The sequence below is a fragment of the Gekko japonicus genome, unplaced genomic scaffold (assembly GCF_001447785.1).
Source record: "Gekko japonicus isolate JY-2015 unplaced genomic scaffold, Gekko_japonicus_V1.1 scaffold530, whole genome shotgun sequence".
Classification (NCBI taxonomy): Eukaryota; Metazoa; Chordata; class Lepidosauria; order Squamata; family Gekkonidae; genus Gekko; species Gekko japonicus.
In genome coordinates, this window is record NW_015163103.1 from 992789 (window position 1) to 1012345 (window position 19557).

Genomic DNA, 19557 nt, shown 5'->3' on the forward strand with positions numbered 1-19557 from the left:
CGGCGGCGGCAAGGTCGGCTACAGAGCGTTCGTGCGCATGCGCACGAACGCTCTTTCACTTTCGGGGGGATTTAAACATCCCCCCCGATATTTTTTTTTAGTTTTTAGATTTTTGTGCACCCCTGGGGACTGCCCCAAGAGTGCACAAACCTCCCCCCCCCAAGTGCCCCCGGAGCGCAGATTTAGCGATCCGCACTCTGGGGGCAACTTTACTATTAGGTATATAGATGATTGTACCAGGCATATCTGTGCTATGAAGTGCTTTGATAAGTGTTAAAACAAAATTATTACTAGCAACACATATTTTAAACAAACCTGTGGTGCTCTAGGAGTGTCCAAAACCAATTCCGGCAAGTCTCTGAGAAGCCTGTCAAATGACTTTTCCACATCTTTTTTGTCAACTACTTTCCCACACAGGTCAGCTAGGAGCTTGGAGGTCATCTCTCGGTGGCTAGCTTTCCCCTCTAATGCCAATGATACTGCCAGCACTGGTACACTGTATTTCATTCCTCCAAGATTGAGATCTTTCATCATCTCCTATGAGAAGTAAAATCCAATGCATTTTATTTCAAAGTATTGTCCTCTTTGTGTCTTGCCCTGAACACAGGGTGGCGAATCAAACAAGCGTGAAGTACAGCTCTGCTAGTGAACCAGTGTAAAATACAGATGTTTTCAAATTAAGTGAACTCCTGGCAAAAAGAGACTTACAATTTTTCTAAAAATTCTTTGGAACTCCAATATGGAAGGTCACAGTCTAGATTCTAATCCTACTGTGCTTTTTTTAAAGTTATGATATAAAACTCTTACAGAACAGTAATGACAGAATGTTGATATTGATCACATTGTCTTCAAACTGTCTTTAAGATTGCACTCCTATATAACCTGACTTGGCATTCAGTTACTATTGAAGTCAATGTGGTTTATTTCTGTGTAAATAAGAGGCTTGCACAGAGTTTTTAATTCAATCATTAAGTTGCCTGACACCTATTGTGATTTGTATTTTGGTCTAACTGTCCCTGAAGAGACATTTGAAGCTTGTAAGCTCCCTATATGTCTGTAGGTCTATCAATAAGCTGATCTAGTAGGAGATGTCATTGTGATCTACCTTTGCATTTTATACCAGTTTTTTGTAGTATAATGGAACTCTGTTCTAGAAACTATTAAAAAGAGGGAACTTATAAAAGGAACATCATGGGCCTAAACAGGCCCGTAGCCACGGTGGGGCATTTGGGGGCAGAGCCCCACCACGGATGAGCTCCCCACCCCCAATGTGCCACACCCCTTACCCCTGCCTCTCTGCAGTCTTGCCAGCTCTTCCAAGGAAGCTGCCCTGCCGCTTCTGGTCAGTTTCACTCCCCGGGAATCAGCTGTTAAACTCCACAATTAGTGAGACTGACCAGAAGCAGGAGAGCAGCTTCCTTTTCCTTCTCCAGTCTCCCCACCATGGGGGGGGGGGGGGGAAAGAAAGAAGACATGCCTTCTCTCTCTCTCTCTTTCCTCCCCCAGCCCGTAGCGGTGGGAGGCTAGGGAAGGAAAGGGAAGTCACTCTGCTGCTTCTGGTCTGCCCCTCCACCTGACCCCCACCAAAACTTTTCTGGCTACAGGACTGGGCCTAAGTGCCCCCTCAAAGAGTTATGCAAGAGAGCAATCCTAAATCTATTCAAAATCCTATTCAGGCCTAATCAATGGGGCTTACTCATAGGAAAACGTTCTTAGCATTGCATAGTAAATCCTGTTAATCATTGCCTACGATTTCAAACAATGCACAATACAAGACATACTGCAACTTCATTAGTATCCCCATGTTCAAAATACTCCTGGATTATTGGAGTTAATGTTTTCTCAAATGCTTTTTCGTCCAAAGGCAGCACTACAGTTTCATAGACACAGTTTTCCTGTTTTAAAAAAAGACAGAAATTAATACATTTAAAAAAAGAATTAACACTAAGTCATTCTTAAGCATGGCTCCACTGGAAACTACACTTTTCAGGGATTCCAACCATCATTTCAGTACTGGCAGCCAGATGGTTAGCAGTGATGCCCTTGCAATGTTATTACAGGTCATAGTTATAACTACTTATTATGGCCAATGAGGAAGGGTATCCAGCTGTACTGAACAGCTGCAGTTATGGCTGAAGATGGACTCAACATCTTACACAGTGTGTTTCCAGCAGTTCCTCATTTACAATTCACCTGTCAGACAAGCAAAGAAGCAACTCAAACACAGTTTCAAGTTTTTCAGACCTTCCTCTCCCTCCAATCACTGGTCTTAGCACTTACCCACAACTCTCATCTTTTCTACTTGAATGAAGATAACAAAAAGCCAGTAGGTAGCCAACATGAAAAAGTAGTGTGACCCATCTAGTGCTCAACCACAAAGCCCTTTATTAACTTTCCCATGGAGGAGGGAACCAAGATGGGCAAACAATATGCCTAAGCAGCAGGCAAGAGGGACTTCAAGCAGAAAAACTGCTGCTTTACCCATCGGACAAGTCAACTGTGAATGCAGTCTCATAATCACCGAGCACCACATGATGAGCCTTTCAGTTATATTACATATGCCTTCATCTCATTTCCTAAACTTCACTGTTAAACTCCAAAGGCAGGTAGCTTTTTGTGCTTTCCAAGAAATTCCTTGCAAGGGAGAACAGGACACAAGTGACTTTCATTCTCGCATTTGAATCAAAGGTCTGTACAGAAAGGGGCTTGTTATACTCTATGAATTTAGGGCACCACTGGACACTTTACTGCGCTGTACACAGTTATCTCTTGTGGAATTCCTCACACATGGGAATTATCCACGGTGCACTTGAGCATTCCCCTCCTTAGCAAAATGGAAGTCCCTGAACATATGGAGCTCATTCCTGACCATAAGATGCTCAACATGCAATCACTAGGTTTTAAGCCGAGTAAATTTAGCCACAAGTTATCTCAATACAAGATAATGCAACTAAATTTGAAGCAGCCTGTGAAGTTCCACTGATGAAACATTTATACCGTCCACATTTTTCTCAGAAGAAATATTAATATGCAAGAGTAAGTTTCATCAAGACTCAAGTAAGCCAAGTGCAATCTCCAGGATAATACCAGAGCTTCTGACTAATTCTTCAAGGGCTGGAAGCGCCAGCTCCTCCAGTCCCTGCTCTGCTCACTGGTTTTGTTCTTCTTACTCTTTTGCAAGCACTCCAATGTTCCTTGCTCCTGGATATAGCCACTTATGGTCCCACCTAGGGTTGCCAGATCCAAGTTAGGAAACTCCTGGAGATCTGGGGATGGAGTCTGGGGAGGACAGGGACTTCAATGGGGTACAATACTATAGAGTCCGCCCCCGAAGTGTGCATTTTCTCCATGGGAATATATCCCTGTAGTCCGGAGATGAACTGCAATACCGGGAGATTCCCCAGGTCCCACATGGAGGCTGGCATCCCTAGTTCCACCTGTGTCGTTATCCAGGGTGCCTGCGTGGAACCTGGTCCATCAGCAGAGCAACATGTACAACTACTACAGTGCCATCACTTTTTAACAGTTATGACATTATGAACAGTATATATGTTATATTATAGAGTATTGTGGAAATTACACACATGGGTCCTATTGTTTCCTGTCTAATCTCTTAAAGACAGAGCAAGAGCAATTATGCACATAATAGTCATAAAGCAGCTTTATGTAAACATAAGTCACTGCCACGGCAGCTGTTCACATAGCTCTGCATAGTCGTTGGAGAATATATGAGACTGCTCCTTACCTCTAGCCGCCTGATCAGGTTCTAATTACAAGGCTAAATTACATAAACAAGGTCAGTTTATACAGCACAGTAAGAATTTTCCTACCTGGTCATCATCATAGTTGGGATCTTTAATATCCACTTCCTCTACATCATATACTTGTCCAGGTGTTCCCCAAACACCTTTGCCTCCTGCACCACCTTAAAAAAATGTTTAAGAGGGAAAAAATGAAAGCCGGACTAGAACTGGACAAAGACAGTGCAGTATTCATTCTGGTGGATGATCATTTTCAATTATTTATTCCATTTATACCCTGCTTTTCTCCCCTTCTTCATTGTTAGGCTGAGAGTTTGTGACTGGCCCAAAGTCACCAGTGAGCTTTATGCTGAGGTCTTCCATAGCAGAATAGGGATTTAAACCTGGGTCTTTGGGATCCTAGTCTGACAATTAGACAAGGAAACCCATCCCTATTTATCCTTTTGGATTTGTCTACAGTCTTCCATCTCTTTTGGGAGACTTGGGAAAACATGCTAAAGATATCAGGGACTACTCTCCAAGGGTTTCAGCTCTTCGTTTTTTTAGAAGATGCAGTGTTTCCACTGGAGAGATGGAGTCTTCCATGTGGGCCTGAAGTATGGAGACCAGCAGGTTCTACCCTATCTCCCATGCTTTTAATATTTATGTCAGGCTGCTGAATAAAATAAACCAGAGCTCTGGAGTTGGGTATTTTAAATATATTGCTTGCACTCAGCTATATGTATTTTTAATTATACTCCCAGAAGCATCTCTCTCTGTTCTGAATCACTGCCTCACTGCTGTGGATGAGGGAGAACAAGGAGAAACCAAATCCAGACAAGATAGAGAGCTGGTGTTCTGCCACCGTTACACACAACCGGATTCTAGACCCAGCCTTATTATTCAAGAAAGAGAATGGCATAAGTCCTTTCTTCATTCCCATCAGATTTGTAAAGTAATACATTTTCTAGGCAGGACTGACCTTGCCTTGCTTATCCATATCTCTGTAACTTCAACATGCTTTATGTGTAATTGCCCTAGAGATATAAATTTCTGGGAGTTTAGAAGCAATTGGGGGGGGGCATTTTTTTGGGGGTAAGAACAGAAATTTTAAGGAGAACTGAAATACATGCACTACTTACTTGTCTTATCAAACCTGAGCCAACATTGCTGCTTTAATAATTTAAAAGGCTAAATTTCTAACTCAGTAAGAATATAAAATTATATTAATTGGCATATTTATAAAATAAAATTTAAAACTATAAATGCCTTAGTTTCTACAAGCAGAACTGCAAAATATACTCAATACTAACTGCAAACGATTGCACCCTACTCTCTCAGCACATTTCACTTATTCCAAAAGAAAAAAATATCTTTCATTGGAATTTTTTAGTGACTACCACCACCGCAAACCTCCACCATGTCAATCCTCTCAATGTAAATAAATATGAAACAAACTGCACTCTAGATAGGAAAAAAAAGACCCAACTCAAAGTTATTAAATTTCAAACATATTATTTTGGTTTGCTGTGAATTCAGAATGCACCAACCTTTCTTTGGGAGGCCTCTACCCTTTCCCGATCGAGATCGTCTATCCAGACACTTCCCCTTTGGACTTGTTGGCACAGTAATTCCACTTTTTAGTGCCTCTCCATTGTCACTCACAGAATCTCCTCTTCCAGAATCTCTGGAAGAATTTTTTCTTAGCCTCCTTTTTGCTCTAGCACTGATTTTAGCTTCGTTAATTGACGTTGCAGGGATCCAGATACCATTGATTTCAGTTTTCATTTCCTCAGTTCCACCATTTTCTTCATCACCAGAAAATGGAGCGTCACTTAGATTTTCCAGTTCTTAAAGACAACAAAGACAAAAAAGTGTTGTTATTGACTGAAGCAGTTATTTAAAAGTGATGCAAATTACAACATTCCAAGCATTCCATAGTGGCAGATGAAAACCCTCATGTCCTATCAGCAAAATTAACGGGAGGGGGAAGTGAGAAGAGGGAAAAGATAGAAGAGAAGGTTCACCAATAGCTACAAAAGTCACTTGACAAAACTACCACAGTAGTAGATTTTATAGTAGGACTTTCTTTTTTGCACTACTAAACTCTAACCATACAGTGCAATGAAACAAGTGCAGTCTTAAAATATGTAATTACAATTAGGGATGGGCACAAACCTAAAAAGGGCAGTTTGGGGTGGACCATGAGCCAAACCCCGAACTAAGCCAAAAAGGCCCCACCCCAAACTGAGCGAGTTCAGTTCCCCCTTTCTCCCAGCTGTGGTGAGCCGTGGCTGGGAGAAAGGGGGTGGAGACCACCCTGGAAGGGACTTTTATTTCACCCTTCTCCTGGCTGCAATGAGCTGCGGCTGAGAGAAAGGGAGTGGGGATCGCATGGGAAGGGTTGAATGGCTGCTATCCATTTAACCATTCAGTTGTGCTTCTGGTCGCTTCAAAAGGACAGGGGGAGCAAAGCAGAAGGATTTAATGGCTCACACCTATTTAAGTCGTCATTTTAGCTTCCCCCCTTTGAAGGGGGGAGCAAAACCGAGGGTTCACTGGTCAGCTGTTAGGTTTAAATGGCTGGCCCCGAACAGCTGAACCAAACCAGCCAAAAGTCTGGTAAATGTTCGGGACTGGTGCCTTTCTCAAACAGCGGTCCCCGAGCTCCGAACCAGCCCAAGTTTGGCCTAAATTTCTGTTCTTGAGCCAGTTCCTTAGTTACATCCTTAGCTACAACCATGAAGATTTTGTTTTGTAATACGGCTTAAATGAGTTCTGTGAAGTATACACAAAGCATAGTTTCAGGCAGTCTGTCAGGGTACCTCTGAAAAGTAGTGTTTTTGTCTATTTTTGTGATTATTGCCTTGTGATACAAGATGATGGTGGGATTTTATTACTATACTTTGGATATTTTAAAGATACTTTGTGGTTTAAATAATTTTTACTGAGCATTACTTTGGACCGCATGAGCTGCATTCCAAGATCGTTTTCTGCCAAGGGAAAGCATTCTACCAGCTGAACAGAACTTTCATGCCTCCACTCTTCTGGTATAGTCTCACTGAAGTTTCCCACATGCTGCTCCTGTGGACCCTAATGAACAGGACAGAGTAATCTGGGGGAGGTGTGTGTGTGTTGTGTAGTGGGTTAACAGCATGGAAGAATTGCTGAGACACGCATGATACACTGCACACTTTACTAGTACACAACACGCACACCCACCAACGGCCGACCGGCCGCTTATATACAGTCTGGGGAACCTCCCATTGATCCATTCAAACCTCCCGCCAATGTCCCATTGGTTCCCCTAGTGGCAGGGTGCAGGAGCCTGGTCCCCATTGCTCTCTGGACTCAAGCTCCGCTGTATCGCGGGCGCCCAGTGGCAGTCCACGGACACAACACCCCCCCCCAAGGTCTGGACCCCCCCCAAGTCTGATAGTCTTTGAGGTGAGCCGGTGGCCTTCGTTCCCATGACAAGCGTCTGTGCCGGCGGCGGATCGAGCGCATCCCGGGCCCCTGCAGCTTGTCCAGACTCCAGTTGTGGCACGGCCGTTGCGGGGCAGTTCACGGGCTCCGCCACTCTAGGTTCCTGCTCGATGACGGGACCTGGAACGATGCATGGTGGGGCCACTAGCGGGGGTTCCCACTCCCGCTCCGGCTCTTCAGAAACACTCGCCCCCGGGGTGTGTGTGTCCAGCTCCTCGCCCTGCAGTGGCAGTCGGCGCTGGCGCAAGTGGTCTACATGCTTGCGGAGGAGTTGGCCGTCTTCCGTCAATACCTCGTAGGAGACGGGGCCTGTGGGGCGAACGATTCGGCCGGGAATCCACTCTGGCCCCTTGCCGAAGTTCCTGACATAGACAGGGTCCTCCGGAAAGAACCCCCAAGGTGCTTCACACTGTTCCGTCAAGGGGGGTGACTCTGGGGCCCTGTCGGGGTGGAGGCGGTCCAGGAGCGTTGTTGGTCGGCGACCCATCAGCAGTTCGGCTGGGCAGCGGCCGCTCACTGGGTTCGGAGTGGTCCTCTGCACCAGCAGATACCGGGCGATGCGCAACTCCCAGTCCCCTTCTGTTATCCTGCTCAAGGCCTCCTTCGCTGATCGCACCATCTGCTCGGCTTGTCCATTGGTGGCCGGGTGGAACGGTGCCGAATGGATGTGTTTAATAAGATTCCGTCGGAGGAAGACCTGGAACTCCTCCGCCATGAATGCTGATCCGTTGTCGGACACTATGGAGTCCGGTAGGCCGTGGGTTGCGAATATCTTCCGTAGGACCCGGATTGTTGCTGCCGTGGACGTTGTTGACACCATGCTCATTTCCAGCCACTTGGAGTGCGAGTCCATGGTTACGAGGAACAGTCGTCCTTGGAAGGGCCCCGCAAAGTCTATGTGCAGCCTCGACCATGGCCTTCGGGTCGCCTCCCAGGATTGCGAGGGCGCCTTCGGGGGACTGAGGCAGACCGCTTGGCATGTGGGGCAGCCTTTGACAAGGTCTTCGGCCTCCGCCTCGATACCCGGCCACCACAAGTAGCTGCGGGCCAGGGCCTTCATTCTAACAATACCCGGGTGAGCCTCGTGCAAGTCCCGGAGGACCTGTTTTCAGAGGGCGCGGGGTACCACCACCCTATCTCTCCACAGCAAGCACCCCTTGTCTGCTGAGAGTTCGTAACAGCGGCTTTTGTAGGCGGCGAAGTCCTGCTCCTCTGGCTCCCCTCACCACCCCCTCACCACCCAACCGAGAACACGGGCGATAATGGGGTCCTTGGTGGAGTATCGGGCAATGTCGGCAGCCTGCAGCGGGGCGACTGGAAGGTCCTCCAATTTTAAAATCGCATAGGCCGGCGCCGGATCCTCTTCTACGACGGGCAAGGGGCTCAAGGTGTTGGCGTGACCCATGGCCTTCCCGGGCCGGTGCTGCAGCGTGAACTCGTAGCCCGCGAGGAAAACGGACCACCGCAAGACCCGGGGCAAGAGGACTTGGGGCGTCTGGCGGTCCGTAGTGAAAAGTCCGAGCAGGGGCTTATGGTCCATGACGATGGTGAAGTGGCAGCTGTAGATGAAGTCGTGGAATTTCTTCACGCCCGCCACGATCGCCAACCCCTCGTGGTCTATCTGGGCGTAGTTCCATTCCACCGCAGACAGGGTCTGTGAATAGTATGTTACGGGCACCTCCTGACCATCCGGGAGGCGGTGCGCCAACACGGCACCCACACCATACGGGGACGCATCGCAGGCCAGGACCCCTGGCAGCTTCTCATTGAAGTGGGCCAACCGAGGGTTGGTGACGAGCAGAGCCTTGACCCCTTTGAACGCCGCCTCCTCCCGTGGCCCCCACTGCCACGGGGTCTGTTTATCGAGGAGGCGATGCAGGGGCTCCGCTACCGCCGCCTTGTGGGGGAGAAAGGCGTGGTAGAAGTTCAGGAGCCCTAAGAACGCCTGGAGTTCCGGCTTCGATTTGGGTGCCGGCGCCTCCATGATGGCCTTCACCTTGTCGCGGGCGGGGTGGAGGCCAGACGCGTCGACAGTGAACCCCAGGAAGTCCATCTATGGCACCCCCAGCAAGCACTTCTCCCTCTTGACCTTCAACCCAGCGTCGTGGGACCGGCGGAGGACAGCACGGAGTCGGTCCGCGAATTCGGGTGGTGAGGCGGCGGCGATCAAAACATCGTCGTAGAACAGGGTGACTCCGGGAATCCCTTTGAGAAGAGAGTCCATTAAATACTGGAACAGCCCCAGGGCTACACTCACACTGAATTGCAGCCGCTTGACCTTAACCCCCCCCCCGATGCGTCTAACTCTGCATCTATCTTTGGTTTGACCAACAAGGGCACATATGGGGGCTACTTTGGGGTCGAGCTGCAACGCAAGGGAGGGCCCATATATTTACCTAGGGCCCCGTCGAAAACAGAGGGAAATTCTTGGCAGATGGCCTGGAAATCGTTCGGGGCACACAATCGTGATGCCCAGGGCTTTGAAACCGGCTCGGCCCAATAAGCTGACCAGGTCCCCTTTCACCACTATTAAGTCCAGGTAGCCCTTGAACCCCTTATATTGTACTCAGAAACTGCCGACTCCCTCAATGGGCACACTATTTCTCTGAAAGTCCATGAGAGTCAGCGGGGACGGGCGTAAACGGGGGCCCTCCTTAGGGCACAGTCTTTTTAAGGTGGCTTCTGAGATGATGGAGGCCGCGGAGCCCGAATCCAGCTCCATCATACAGGGGGACCCTTCTATCTGCACTTGGACCTGTATTCTGGGGACCAAGGGTTGGCCTGGGAGGCGCAGTACCTGATCGGCGATGTGGTAGAGGTCCTCGGAGTGCCCGGCATCCTCGAAGTGAGCCGATGCTTGTCTCCGCTGGGGTGGCTACGCCTTATTTGCCTTAGAGCAGCACATGCGAGCGATGTGCCCAGTCCGGCCGCAGTTTCGGCAGATCGCGTTGCGGAACCGGCATGACTTCCTCTTGTGCTTCTCCCCACAGCTTGCGCAGCTGTGGCGTGGGGTCTTTCTTGCCCTTGAGAGCGATGCTTGGGGCCTGCATATGCTTGGTGGACCTCTTGTTCCTCAGGATCGTCTGGCTCGATCTGCAGGGCCGTGGGCGCGGCGGGGTCCGACCGCTCCCAGGCGATGGTGGTGGATAGGGCAGAGGCGAGGGTGACGGTTTCCGCTTCAATAATCTGCTGTTTGAGCTCCTCCTCCCTTAGTCCCACGACGAAGCAGTCCCAAAGGGCCTCGTCCAAGTTCGCCCCAAACTTACAGTCTGCGGCCAGATGGCGGAGCTCCACGAGGAAATCCGCGACTGTCTCCCGGGTGAGCTGGCTCCGGTTGTAGAACGCCAGCCAACAGGTCATCTCCAATGGCTTCGGAGCATAGTGGTCTTGCACCGCCTTGACAATCTGGTCAAAGGAGCAGGCATCGAGGTCCATCGGAGACAGCAATCGTTCTGCTAGGGACACAACGGCGGTTCCGCAGGAGGTGAGGAGGAAGCCTCTCTTTTGTGCGTTGTCCGTCACCCTGTAGAAGGCTAGCGCAGACTTTACGCCTCGTACCCATGCGCTCCAGTCTTGCGGGCGAGCTGTGTCGAAGGGCGGCAGCAGGCCAGGTCCGGACACGGTTGCCATCGTGCACGTCGGGGCTGGTGGTACAGAATCTGCTCCTCCTGCTGTTTCGCTCATCGGTCAGCGGCGGAGTGGCGTGCTTTTAGTCGCCGCCCGGCGGGCCGGCTGACTTAGCAGCTGAATCCCATCCTCATCGCCACTGTTGTGTAGTGGGTTAACCGCATGGAAGAACTGCTGAGACACGCATGATACACTGCACACTTTACTAGTACACAACACGCACACCCACCAATGGCTGACCGTCCGCTTATATACAGTCTGGGGAACCTCCCATTGGCCCATTCAAACCTCCCGCCAATGTCCCATTGGTTCCCCTAGTGGCAGGGTGCAGGAGCCTGGTCCCCATTGTTCTCCGGACTCAAGCTCCGCTGTATCGCGGGCGCCCAGTGGCGGTCTGCAGACACAACAGGGGGAGTGTCTGCAGAGAGTGGAGGGAACTGGTGAAAAAAGTTCCATGCCTTCTGCTGTTAGAAAACACTGGATTCAGCTCAATGCATAGTAAAGTGGCACATGTACTGTAAAAAGAAAGTAAAACTTTATGATCATTTTGTTACTAAAATCAACAAAAGTAATGCTTTGTAATAATATTGTTTCCCAGGAATATATCATTCCGTTGGGTTTAAATAACTCTGTCATAAAAGTTTTGAACACAATAATCACAGATCGCATTCAACTTTAGTCTTACACCACAACATATAAATCTATGTACTTGGAGCAGAATGCTTTACAATTGTAGTAGCACACAAAGTTATTAGCATTTGAGGCATGAATAGTATTATAGAAAATTCTTTCAACTACAGAAAGCTGATTATCTGCATATGGATATGCACCACGTTCATTGTTAGTGCTTCAGTAATTAGTTTTGATAATCAGCTTTCACTTTATTAGCATGGCTTTCACCCTGTGTGAGATCACCTCAATTGCTTCCTCAGTATATTTTATGTAACTGATGAAGGCTCTTGTTTATGAAAGGTCATGCCACCACAAACTAGTCAGCCTATAATTCACACATTATATGATAAAAACTCTCATGTGGTGGTGGATCTGTGTCAGCACAAATGCTATGCGTGCAAGATCTCCCAAGTTCAATCCCTGGCATTACCAGCTGAAGGATCTCAGAAGGGGTCGAGACAGCTCTTTCTCTGCCTGTGACACTGGATAATTGCTTCTAGTCAAAGAAGACATGGACCAATATTCTGATTCAGCATAAGGTAGCTTCAGATGTTCAATAATAATATTTGAAACCTGATTACCAAGTGAATCACTTTGACTGTAGTTTTCCCATGTGAGCATCCGCCACTGCCAGGATAAATTAGCACTAGCATGGAGACTTTTCCATATGATCAAAGAAATATTTGTAAGTAAGGAACTTCAAACATTATGCTTCTTCCATGTGCTATAAAGACACAGTTTCTATGCAATCATACAAGACAACCAAAACATTTAAACTGGGCTTAAATGCCACAGCACTTTGAGTTATTTTTAGTAATATGAAATTTCTTACCAGTAGAGTTGATGTTGTCTGTCTGCTCATTTTCAATTTCCATTGCTATTCAACAGTGTTTCAACCAAAATGAATGTAAATGGTTTTCCAATTTTTTTCTTTCAGTTCTGAATATGGAAACAAGTTAAGAATATTTAGTGTGATCATAGTGTTTGAACCTTGTAGAGACTTTAAGCTGCGTAGTATATTAACTTCTTGGGCGTAGGTGAAACAGACAGAACTTGAGGATCTTTTCTCAATTTTCCTAGTATTCAAAAGTGAGCTACAGATTTAAAAAAGGTTACAGTGCATTCCTATACATGTTTATTCAGAAGTAAGCCCCATTTTACTCAATGGGACTTACTTCCAGGTAAGTCTTAGGGCTGCAGCCTTAATCAGATCTATCCAAAAGCAGTTCACCTATTCCTAAGAATAGTAAATTTAATTTTACAGCCAGACATCTCCCTATGTTTAGGATAGTAATATAGCTTTATTTCATTCATCTTAACAGGTCACTATTATTTCAACTCTGAGTTCAATATTCAGTTAACTTCAATGCTTGCCCATGTATATACAAATCGTAAGTACACTAGTAGAAATGCTTTGTTCCTTATCATCAATATTTATTTATTTTTTATTTAATTTAACCTTAGGCTTGATATCCCGCCCTAACCCCCGAAGGGGTCTCTGGGCGGCTCACACTTTGTCGTCCTAATGACTTAATTCTCCTAACTTGGGCCACATTGGAAGTGGGAGGGGGGGGACAGCCTACCAGCACCCATTTTTCGGTGGGGTTTGTATCTGGTGCTAATTCAGTTTAAATGCTTTGTGGGTATAAAGCCTACCTTCTGAATGTGTATAATACTATTATCTGCCTTGACAAAATTTGGGAAAGCCTATAACCAGAAATATTTCACTTCTTTTCAATATATAATTTCAAAAGCAGAAAGATCCTTCACTTTATGAATTCCTGTTGCTCTGTATTCACCTCCTACCTGCTGCTCTCCTAATGTTTTACTCCATGGAAATTCAGTAAAAAAAGAGAGGCATCATCATCATCATCCATATGCTCTGTATAGTCACATTTAATTTAGATACCTTGGCTACAGAACTCCCACAATCCTAGTCCATCAACCATGTAGATTCCTAGTCCAGCATCAACTATGTAATACAACTTTTACCTGAGAAGCTTTCCAGTCGGTAGTCTCATTGGCAACCCCAGTCACTCTCTGCCCCATGTATTTTCTCCTCCCCTTTCACCCAGTGAGGACTGTTGAGTAGTGGGATTATGACATCAAGGCCCCTACATCATACGTCATTAGCAAAGAGTTTTTCAGCATTACCTCAGCCAATCATTCACGAGTTACACGATGTTCTGAAGCAGTTTATTTTTGCTAGAAGAGCTCCTTTGTATTGTTCTCAAAGACAAATGGTGTCCAATTGATTGACTAGCTTGTGAGGATAGTTCTGTTCCTTTTGGTAGAGTATTCCATTACACGCATCCACACTCCTTCAAATCCAGATGGAAAACACAAGATTTATGTAGCAAAGTATGTAACATGGGTAGAATACTGCACATTTGTTGGGGAAACAATGGTATTTTCCTGTGGTACAAGAAACTGGAAGAACTTCCTGCATCAGAGGACACACCAGGGGAAAGCATAGCCACAAGTGGAACAGATTCATGGGCTCCAAACTCACTGGCATCAGGAGCACTTTTATAAACTATTTTTAAAAAATCTATCCTTAGTAATACCGATACTGAACTGCTTCAGTTTCTTCCCTGTTGTACAACAAAGTAGGAAAGGTGTTTCTAACATACTAAACCCCCCACCCCATGCTATAGTGTTAAGAATGCCCTACATTTCAGTAAAACAAAAGCTGTAAAGACTATGCACTTAAATTGATCAGTGTCTGATCTTTGTGTTGACCTGCAAGCTAAACTGAAAAGAATTACATTACATGACTGCAATATCAGTCACTCATTCCAATTTAGACTGTGCCCCTAAGGATTTCAGCGGGTAACTTTCTCAAAATGAACTTTCTCAAAGTGAACTTGCTATAACTACAAAAGAGCTACATAAAATAAGTAGACTTTTTACAAGGTACTGATTTTACAGACCTCTTTTTCTTATAGGACTGAATAATCCCACAGTTGAAGTGTTCAAAAACACAGCAAGACAGACTATGGTTCCAAAACACTTCTGACAAGCCACCACAACAACACACCGAGGGAAATGTAATATTAATCTCTCCACTTAATAATGAACGCAGAAAGTGAAATTAATCCCTCAAAGAGTCAGAAAAGGAAGAAATTAAACACAAAATTCTAAAAAGGAATCCCCAAATCCTGAGTTGACCAATTAGTAAGTACTAACTACAGCCAGTGCGGTCTAGTGTTTAGAGTGCACACAACACTCCCTTATACTGAATAACACCCTTGGGCCATCAAAGTCAGTATTTTCTACTCAGACTGGCAGCAGCTCTCCAGGGTCACAGGCCGAGGTCTTTCTCATTACCTGCTTACCTGTTCCTTTAAAATGGAGATACAGGGGACTGAACCTGGGACCTTCTATATGCAGTACCACTGAGCCATACCCCCTTTCCTGTTGGACCATGATTCAGGATACCCGAGTTCAAATCCCAAATCAGGACCTACCGTAGCTACACAGTACAATCATTTACGGGTTCAGCATATACTGATGGGTTATACATAAGTTTTCCCCACAGGGAAAACAGTGGCTCCTAGATGCCATTTCAGGTTGGGGAAATGGTATGGTGGAAGGCTTAAGCCCTCTCTCTCCAAGCACCACAGTCCCAATCCAAATCCCTATGGATCATGCAGAACTCTCAGAGCACATCTGGACAACAGAACCTGGGGTGGACTGTAAACAACATATTGTGTAGTTAGGCCCTCACTATAAAACTCACTGGTGACCTTTTTCTGTCTAGCCTACCTCACAGTGTAATTGTAAAGATAAAATTGAGGGAAGCAGAGCAATGCTGCCCTGAACTCCCTGGAGGAAAGGTGAGAGAAAAATAAACACTATGTCAAGAATTCAATGCAAATTATTAGTCTGCCAAAGTGAGACTTGGCAGCTATTTACTGAGATTTATTAAAAAGACAAAGCAGATGTCACCTATACCGAAAATATCTAGGCTGATGTCACTGGAAGCAGTGTTATTCAAGTTTCACTATTCTGATGAAGAGCAAGTGCACCTCCAGGAACACTTGAAATGTACCATTAAATTTTAGAGAAAGAAATTGCAAAGCTAATATAATGTAGCAGTTAGAGTGTTGGTTTGAATCCAGAAAATTCAAGCCCCCACTCACAGAGAAGATAAGTCAGTATGGAAAAAGACACAAGAACAGTTCCATGTGATAAACACAGAAATGCTCCAGTCACATGTGTGTGTGTGGGGGGGGGGGGCAATGTTCCTGATTGCAAAGCAAAATTAACAAGTGGATGAGAAGTGCACTCTCTTTTCCATGCCCCCTCTAGGATAATTTCTTCCATAACCGAGCTCCAATATTGCAAGTGACCCTGGCTCACAGAAAAGCATTTGGAAAGAGCTGCTACAGGGGAGACAGACACAGGATTCAGCTTCCACTACTTGTGCACCTGATTTTCTTTTAAAACAGGACCCCCTCCATTGCTCTTTCTATGGCACTGGGTCTACCACCCCATCTGTCCTCAACTGCCCTGCCGACTCTGTTGTGAAGTTAAAAAACAGTGTAAGTTCTTTGGAGGAGAGAAAAAAAACATTTCGCTGTTAAGATCAGTAAAGGAGGATTTTATGCCCGCCCTAACTTTCCCCCTAATGTCCTTTGGTTATCTGTCATTGCATTTAACCAATACACTTATTATATCTGTTTCTGAACAGAGCCATACAGTATGCACCAAAAATCCACACAAGGGACCAAGGGATACACAGGAGGATTTTTCTACAAGCCTGGGGAAGTGTTAAATTTGCAAAAAAATCTTAAATGTAAAATATATGCACACACAAAATTATCCCTCCCCCAATTTCCTAAATAAAATCACAGAAGCAATCTCTGCTTCTTCAAGACAAGTATTTCACTGAGATCTTGTGAGACTATGCTGTGAAAACTTGTCATTTTGAGGGGTAAAAGATAGGGAAAAGCTAGGGGGAGGGGCAAACAGGGAAAGGGAAGGCTGAAGACTGGGATGGGGGATGAAAAACAGCTGGGGAGAAACAACAAAGCAGGTCAGTGGGTGGGAAACAAGAAAAGGGGAGACTGGGGCTTCCAGAAGAAGGGAAGAGAGCAAAGACAGGTGGATGAATTTGCAGAGAAGAGAGTGCAGGTGCTGCAGAGAACAGAAAAGAAAATCAAGGAGTGGGGAAACGAGATTCCCCCACAAGTTTTCATGGATCCCCAACCTGTACATATCTATGTTCCATTTGTGTTGCAGAGAATGAATTGGTTGCTGCTGCTGGTGTTCTTTATGTAAAAAAATCTGCAGCAAGGGTTTGTAATGTCACCTCACCGCTGCAGTATGCTAAGAATGTGCTCTTGCACATTTCTTCATGGAATTAACATAACCTTTAGATGACAACACAGAAGCACAGCAATCAAACAAAAACCCTCTAAACTTCACTCAGGAAGCCAAGAAAGACGATGACAAAGACTTGGGGACAGTTTTGTGAAAGATAGTCACATGCTGTTGTGAAAAAATACTATTGACCACTGAGTGCATGGTCACATATTATACAAAGCCTATACACCAGCACCATGCAGGTCAGAGGCGACTGCACTTGTGACACAATGGTGAACAGCACGTCATGCAGGACCAAACATATTTAGTAATAACTTAGCTCTATCACCTCTGCTAGATGTTTAGCTACCACTCATCTAATGGATCAAAACAGAAAACCCACAGGCTGCACACAGACAGGGCTGCCATGTATTGATGTTTATTAAACCTTCCTATAGCCAGTATGGGTTATAAAAACAAAGAAATTAATCAAGTATCTGACAGGCTACAGGTCAGTACTGCAACTGCACAATCACTCCAGGGTTGTAAGTCTGACTACAAGCATTGAACAGCTGTCATGGATTACAGAAATTTGTAATTTGTAGATGGCTTTTTAACATGGAAAATCTGCAGATGACTGCATGTCATCACATTTTAAAAATAAAAAGGAAGGTATTTTTACCGATTATATGGTTAGGTAAAAACTGAAAGAAGAACCTGCTATTAGACCTTTAAATGATAACTTATTGACAGAACAGCAGTTTTTTAAATGTTTTTGAACAGCTGGCAGAATACCTTATAGATCATATTAAAGAACACAGCAGTAACAATAGTCCTGTAGGTCTATGCAATGATGAGAGTTCCTGACAAAAACTTCCTTGCAGTGTTTTTATACTTCCTCGAAGTGTTTTTATACTTAATCCATGAAGTGAAATATAACAGCATGTAATATGGAATGTGTGAATGTGGTATGTAACATGGGGGGTAAGAAATTAATATGGCCTTCTATTAACCAAAACTGAATACTTTACTTAGAATAACATTTTCATCGGAAGAAAGTGTCCTGAAAGATATCACTGAATTCTTTACAAGGTTCTTTATTGTCTAAACATCAAGTTAAGGACCACCCATTTTAACATAAAAACCCTCAGACTTTAAAAAAATGTTTTGTGACTGCTTAGATCTGGATTATATGCATACCGAGGCCCTGAACCCTTAAATTCAGACACCCAAACCTGGGTTAAAGATCCTTCATACAGGGCTCCTATACACAATGCTGACCAAGAGGGGCATGGTAGAGCTATATTAGGAAACGCTTTTGTTCCCATGGAATATGCCATCTGTGGGATCTTAACAACACTTCCAAATCCACTAAATCCCTTCTGAATGTCAAACAGGCAAGCAGACATTGTGGCATCATTTCACAGGCAAATAGTCCTGTCAAAAACTCTTCAGCATTATACAGAAAGGTAGCTGTACTAAATTTGGGGCAAAACCCTATCTGTTGAATTATTCTAGTTCATCTACACTGATTGTTTCCAGCCTGCTGTTGAGAGAATTGGGGATGTGTATAGGGATTGGCACAATTTCATCATATGACTCTAAAATAATATTTTAGTAGCAAAAAGAATAGTTTTGCAAAGCTTAGAGAAACAAAGCACTTCCTACAGAATGGTTACAAGTCTCCTGGAGCTGTAGGAGGACAGTATTATACTGTACTTATCTCAGCTTGTACTGGCAATAGATTGAGAAAGAAACCATGCAGATGAGTTGGGATAATCCAAAAGAGAACACTGCAGAAATTTGTATGCAACTTAGTAACTACCTGTAAAATGCTAAACAGAAGAACCAAGCATATGGGAAAGAACTACCCAGATACAAGCTGAAAAGATAACAAACCAGGTAGGCCATCTGTTTTTCAAACTTCAGCAAGCACTTTCCACATTAATTTGCCAATCTCAGAACTCCTGCATTTCAGAGGATTCTAGGCATGTTATACAACACACATTCAGTTAACACATGGTATGGGTTAGAGATGTGAAGGCCCAGAAAAAAAAAACGGAAAAATTTGGGGGGGAAATGGTTTTTCCCCGTTTTTTTCCTGAAGCCTTTTTTGTTTTTTTCTGAAAAATTGGAAAAATTGAAAAAAGAAGAAAAATTGATTATGGAACATTTTATTTTAACATGATGAATAAAATATTTTAAGACAAGGTGTTCAAATATTTTCCAAATCATTTCTAATATATATGGGTGGGTATTCTGTTTGTAATAATTGTTTGGATACACTATATTTTTAATATGCTAGTTGTGATAATTTCATGCCAAGTAAAAACGTCCATAGTCATATTTTATGTTCCTAAAGTAATAGAATGACTTTCAATCTAGAAAAGACAAAAGAAATGCTAATGTAGCATTTTTTTCAATTTTCCCCCAAATTTCCATTTTTTTCCAAAAAAACCCCGGGGTTTTTCCCGAGCTTCAAAATTTCCGGAAATTTTATATCTCTAGTATGGGTACAGTTCTGTCGGGTTCTGCTCGGGTTCCACATGAACCTGGGAGCCAAGAACAGCCTTATTCTCTTATTTAGTTGTTTAGTTGTTTATTGAAGAGCAGTAGCAACAATTAAGCTATCTCTCAAAGGAAATTTAATCACCATTACTGATCCTTATTTAGAAAATGTACACACCCTGTTGTCTGTTTTGAAAATAAACCCCAGAAGTTT

The 19557-nt window shown here is 44.7% G+C and overlaps 1 protein-coding gene across 3 annotated transcripts in view; it reads right to left on the reverse strand.

Annotated features, from left to right (window-relative positions):
• The window catches only part of PDCD4 (programmed cell death 4 (neoplastic transformation inhibitor)), a 46663-nt gene that overhangs the window by 18097 nt on the left and 9009 nt on the right, over positions 1-19557 (reverse strand). For 2 of the 3 annotated variants that reach the window (XM_015406755.1, XM_015406754.1), the window contains exons 2-7: positions 13680-13846; positions 12358-12464; positions 5291-5590; positions 3831-3925; positions 1782-1895; positions 316-537 (exon numbers count right to left, since the gene is read on the reverse strand). In XM_015406755.1, the coding sequence (XP_015262241.1) occupies positions 316-537; positions 1782-1895; positions 3831-3925; positions 5291-5590; positions 12358-12400 (774 nt within the window). In that variant the 5' untranslated portion in view covers positions 12401-12464; positions 13680-13846. The remainder of the gene's footprint in view (positions 1-315; positions 538-1781; positions 1896-3830; positions 3926-5290; positions 5591-12357; positions 12465-13679; positions 13847-19557) is intronic. The other variant, XM_015406756.1, reaches the window with a different exon arrangement.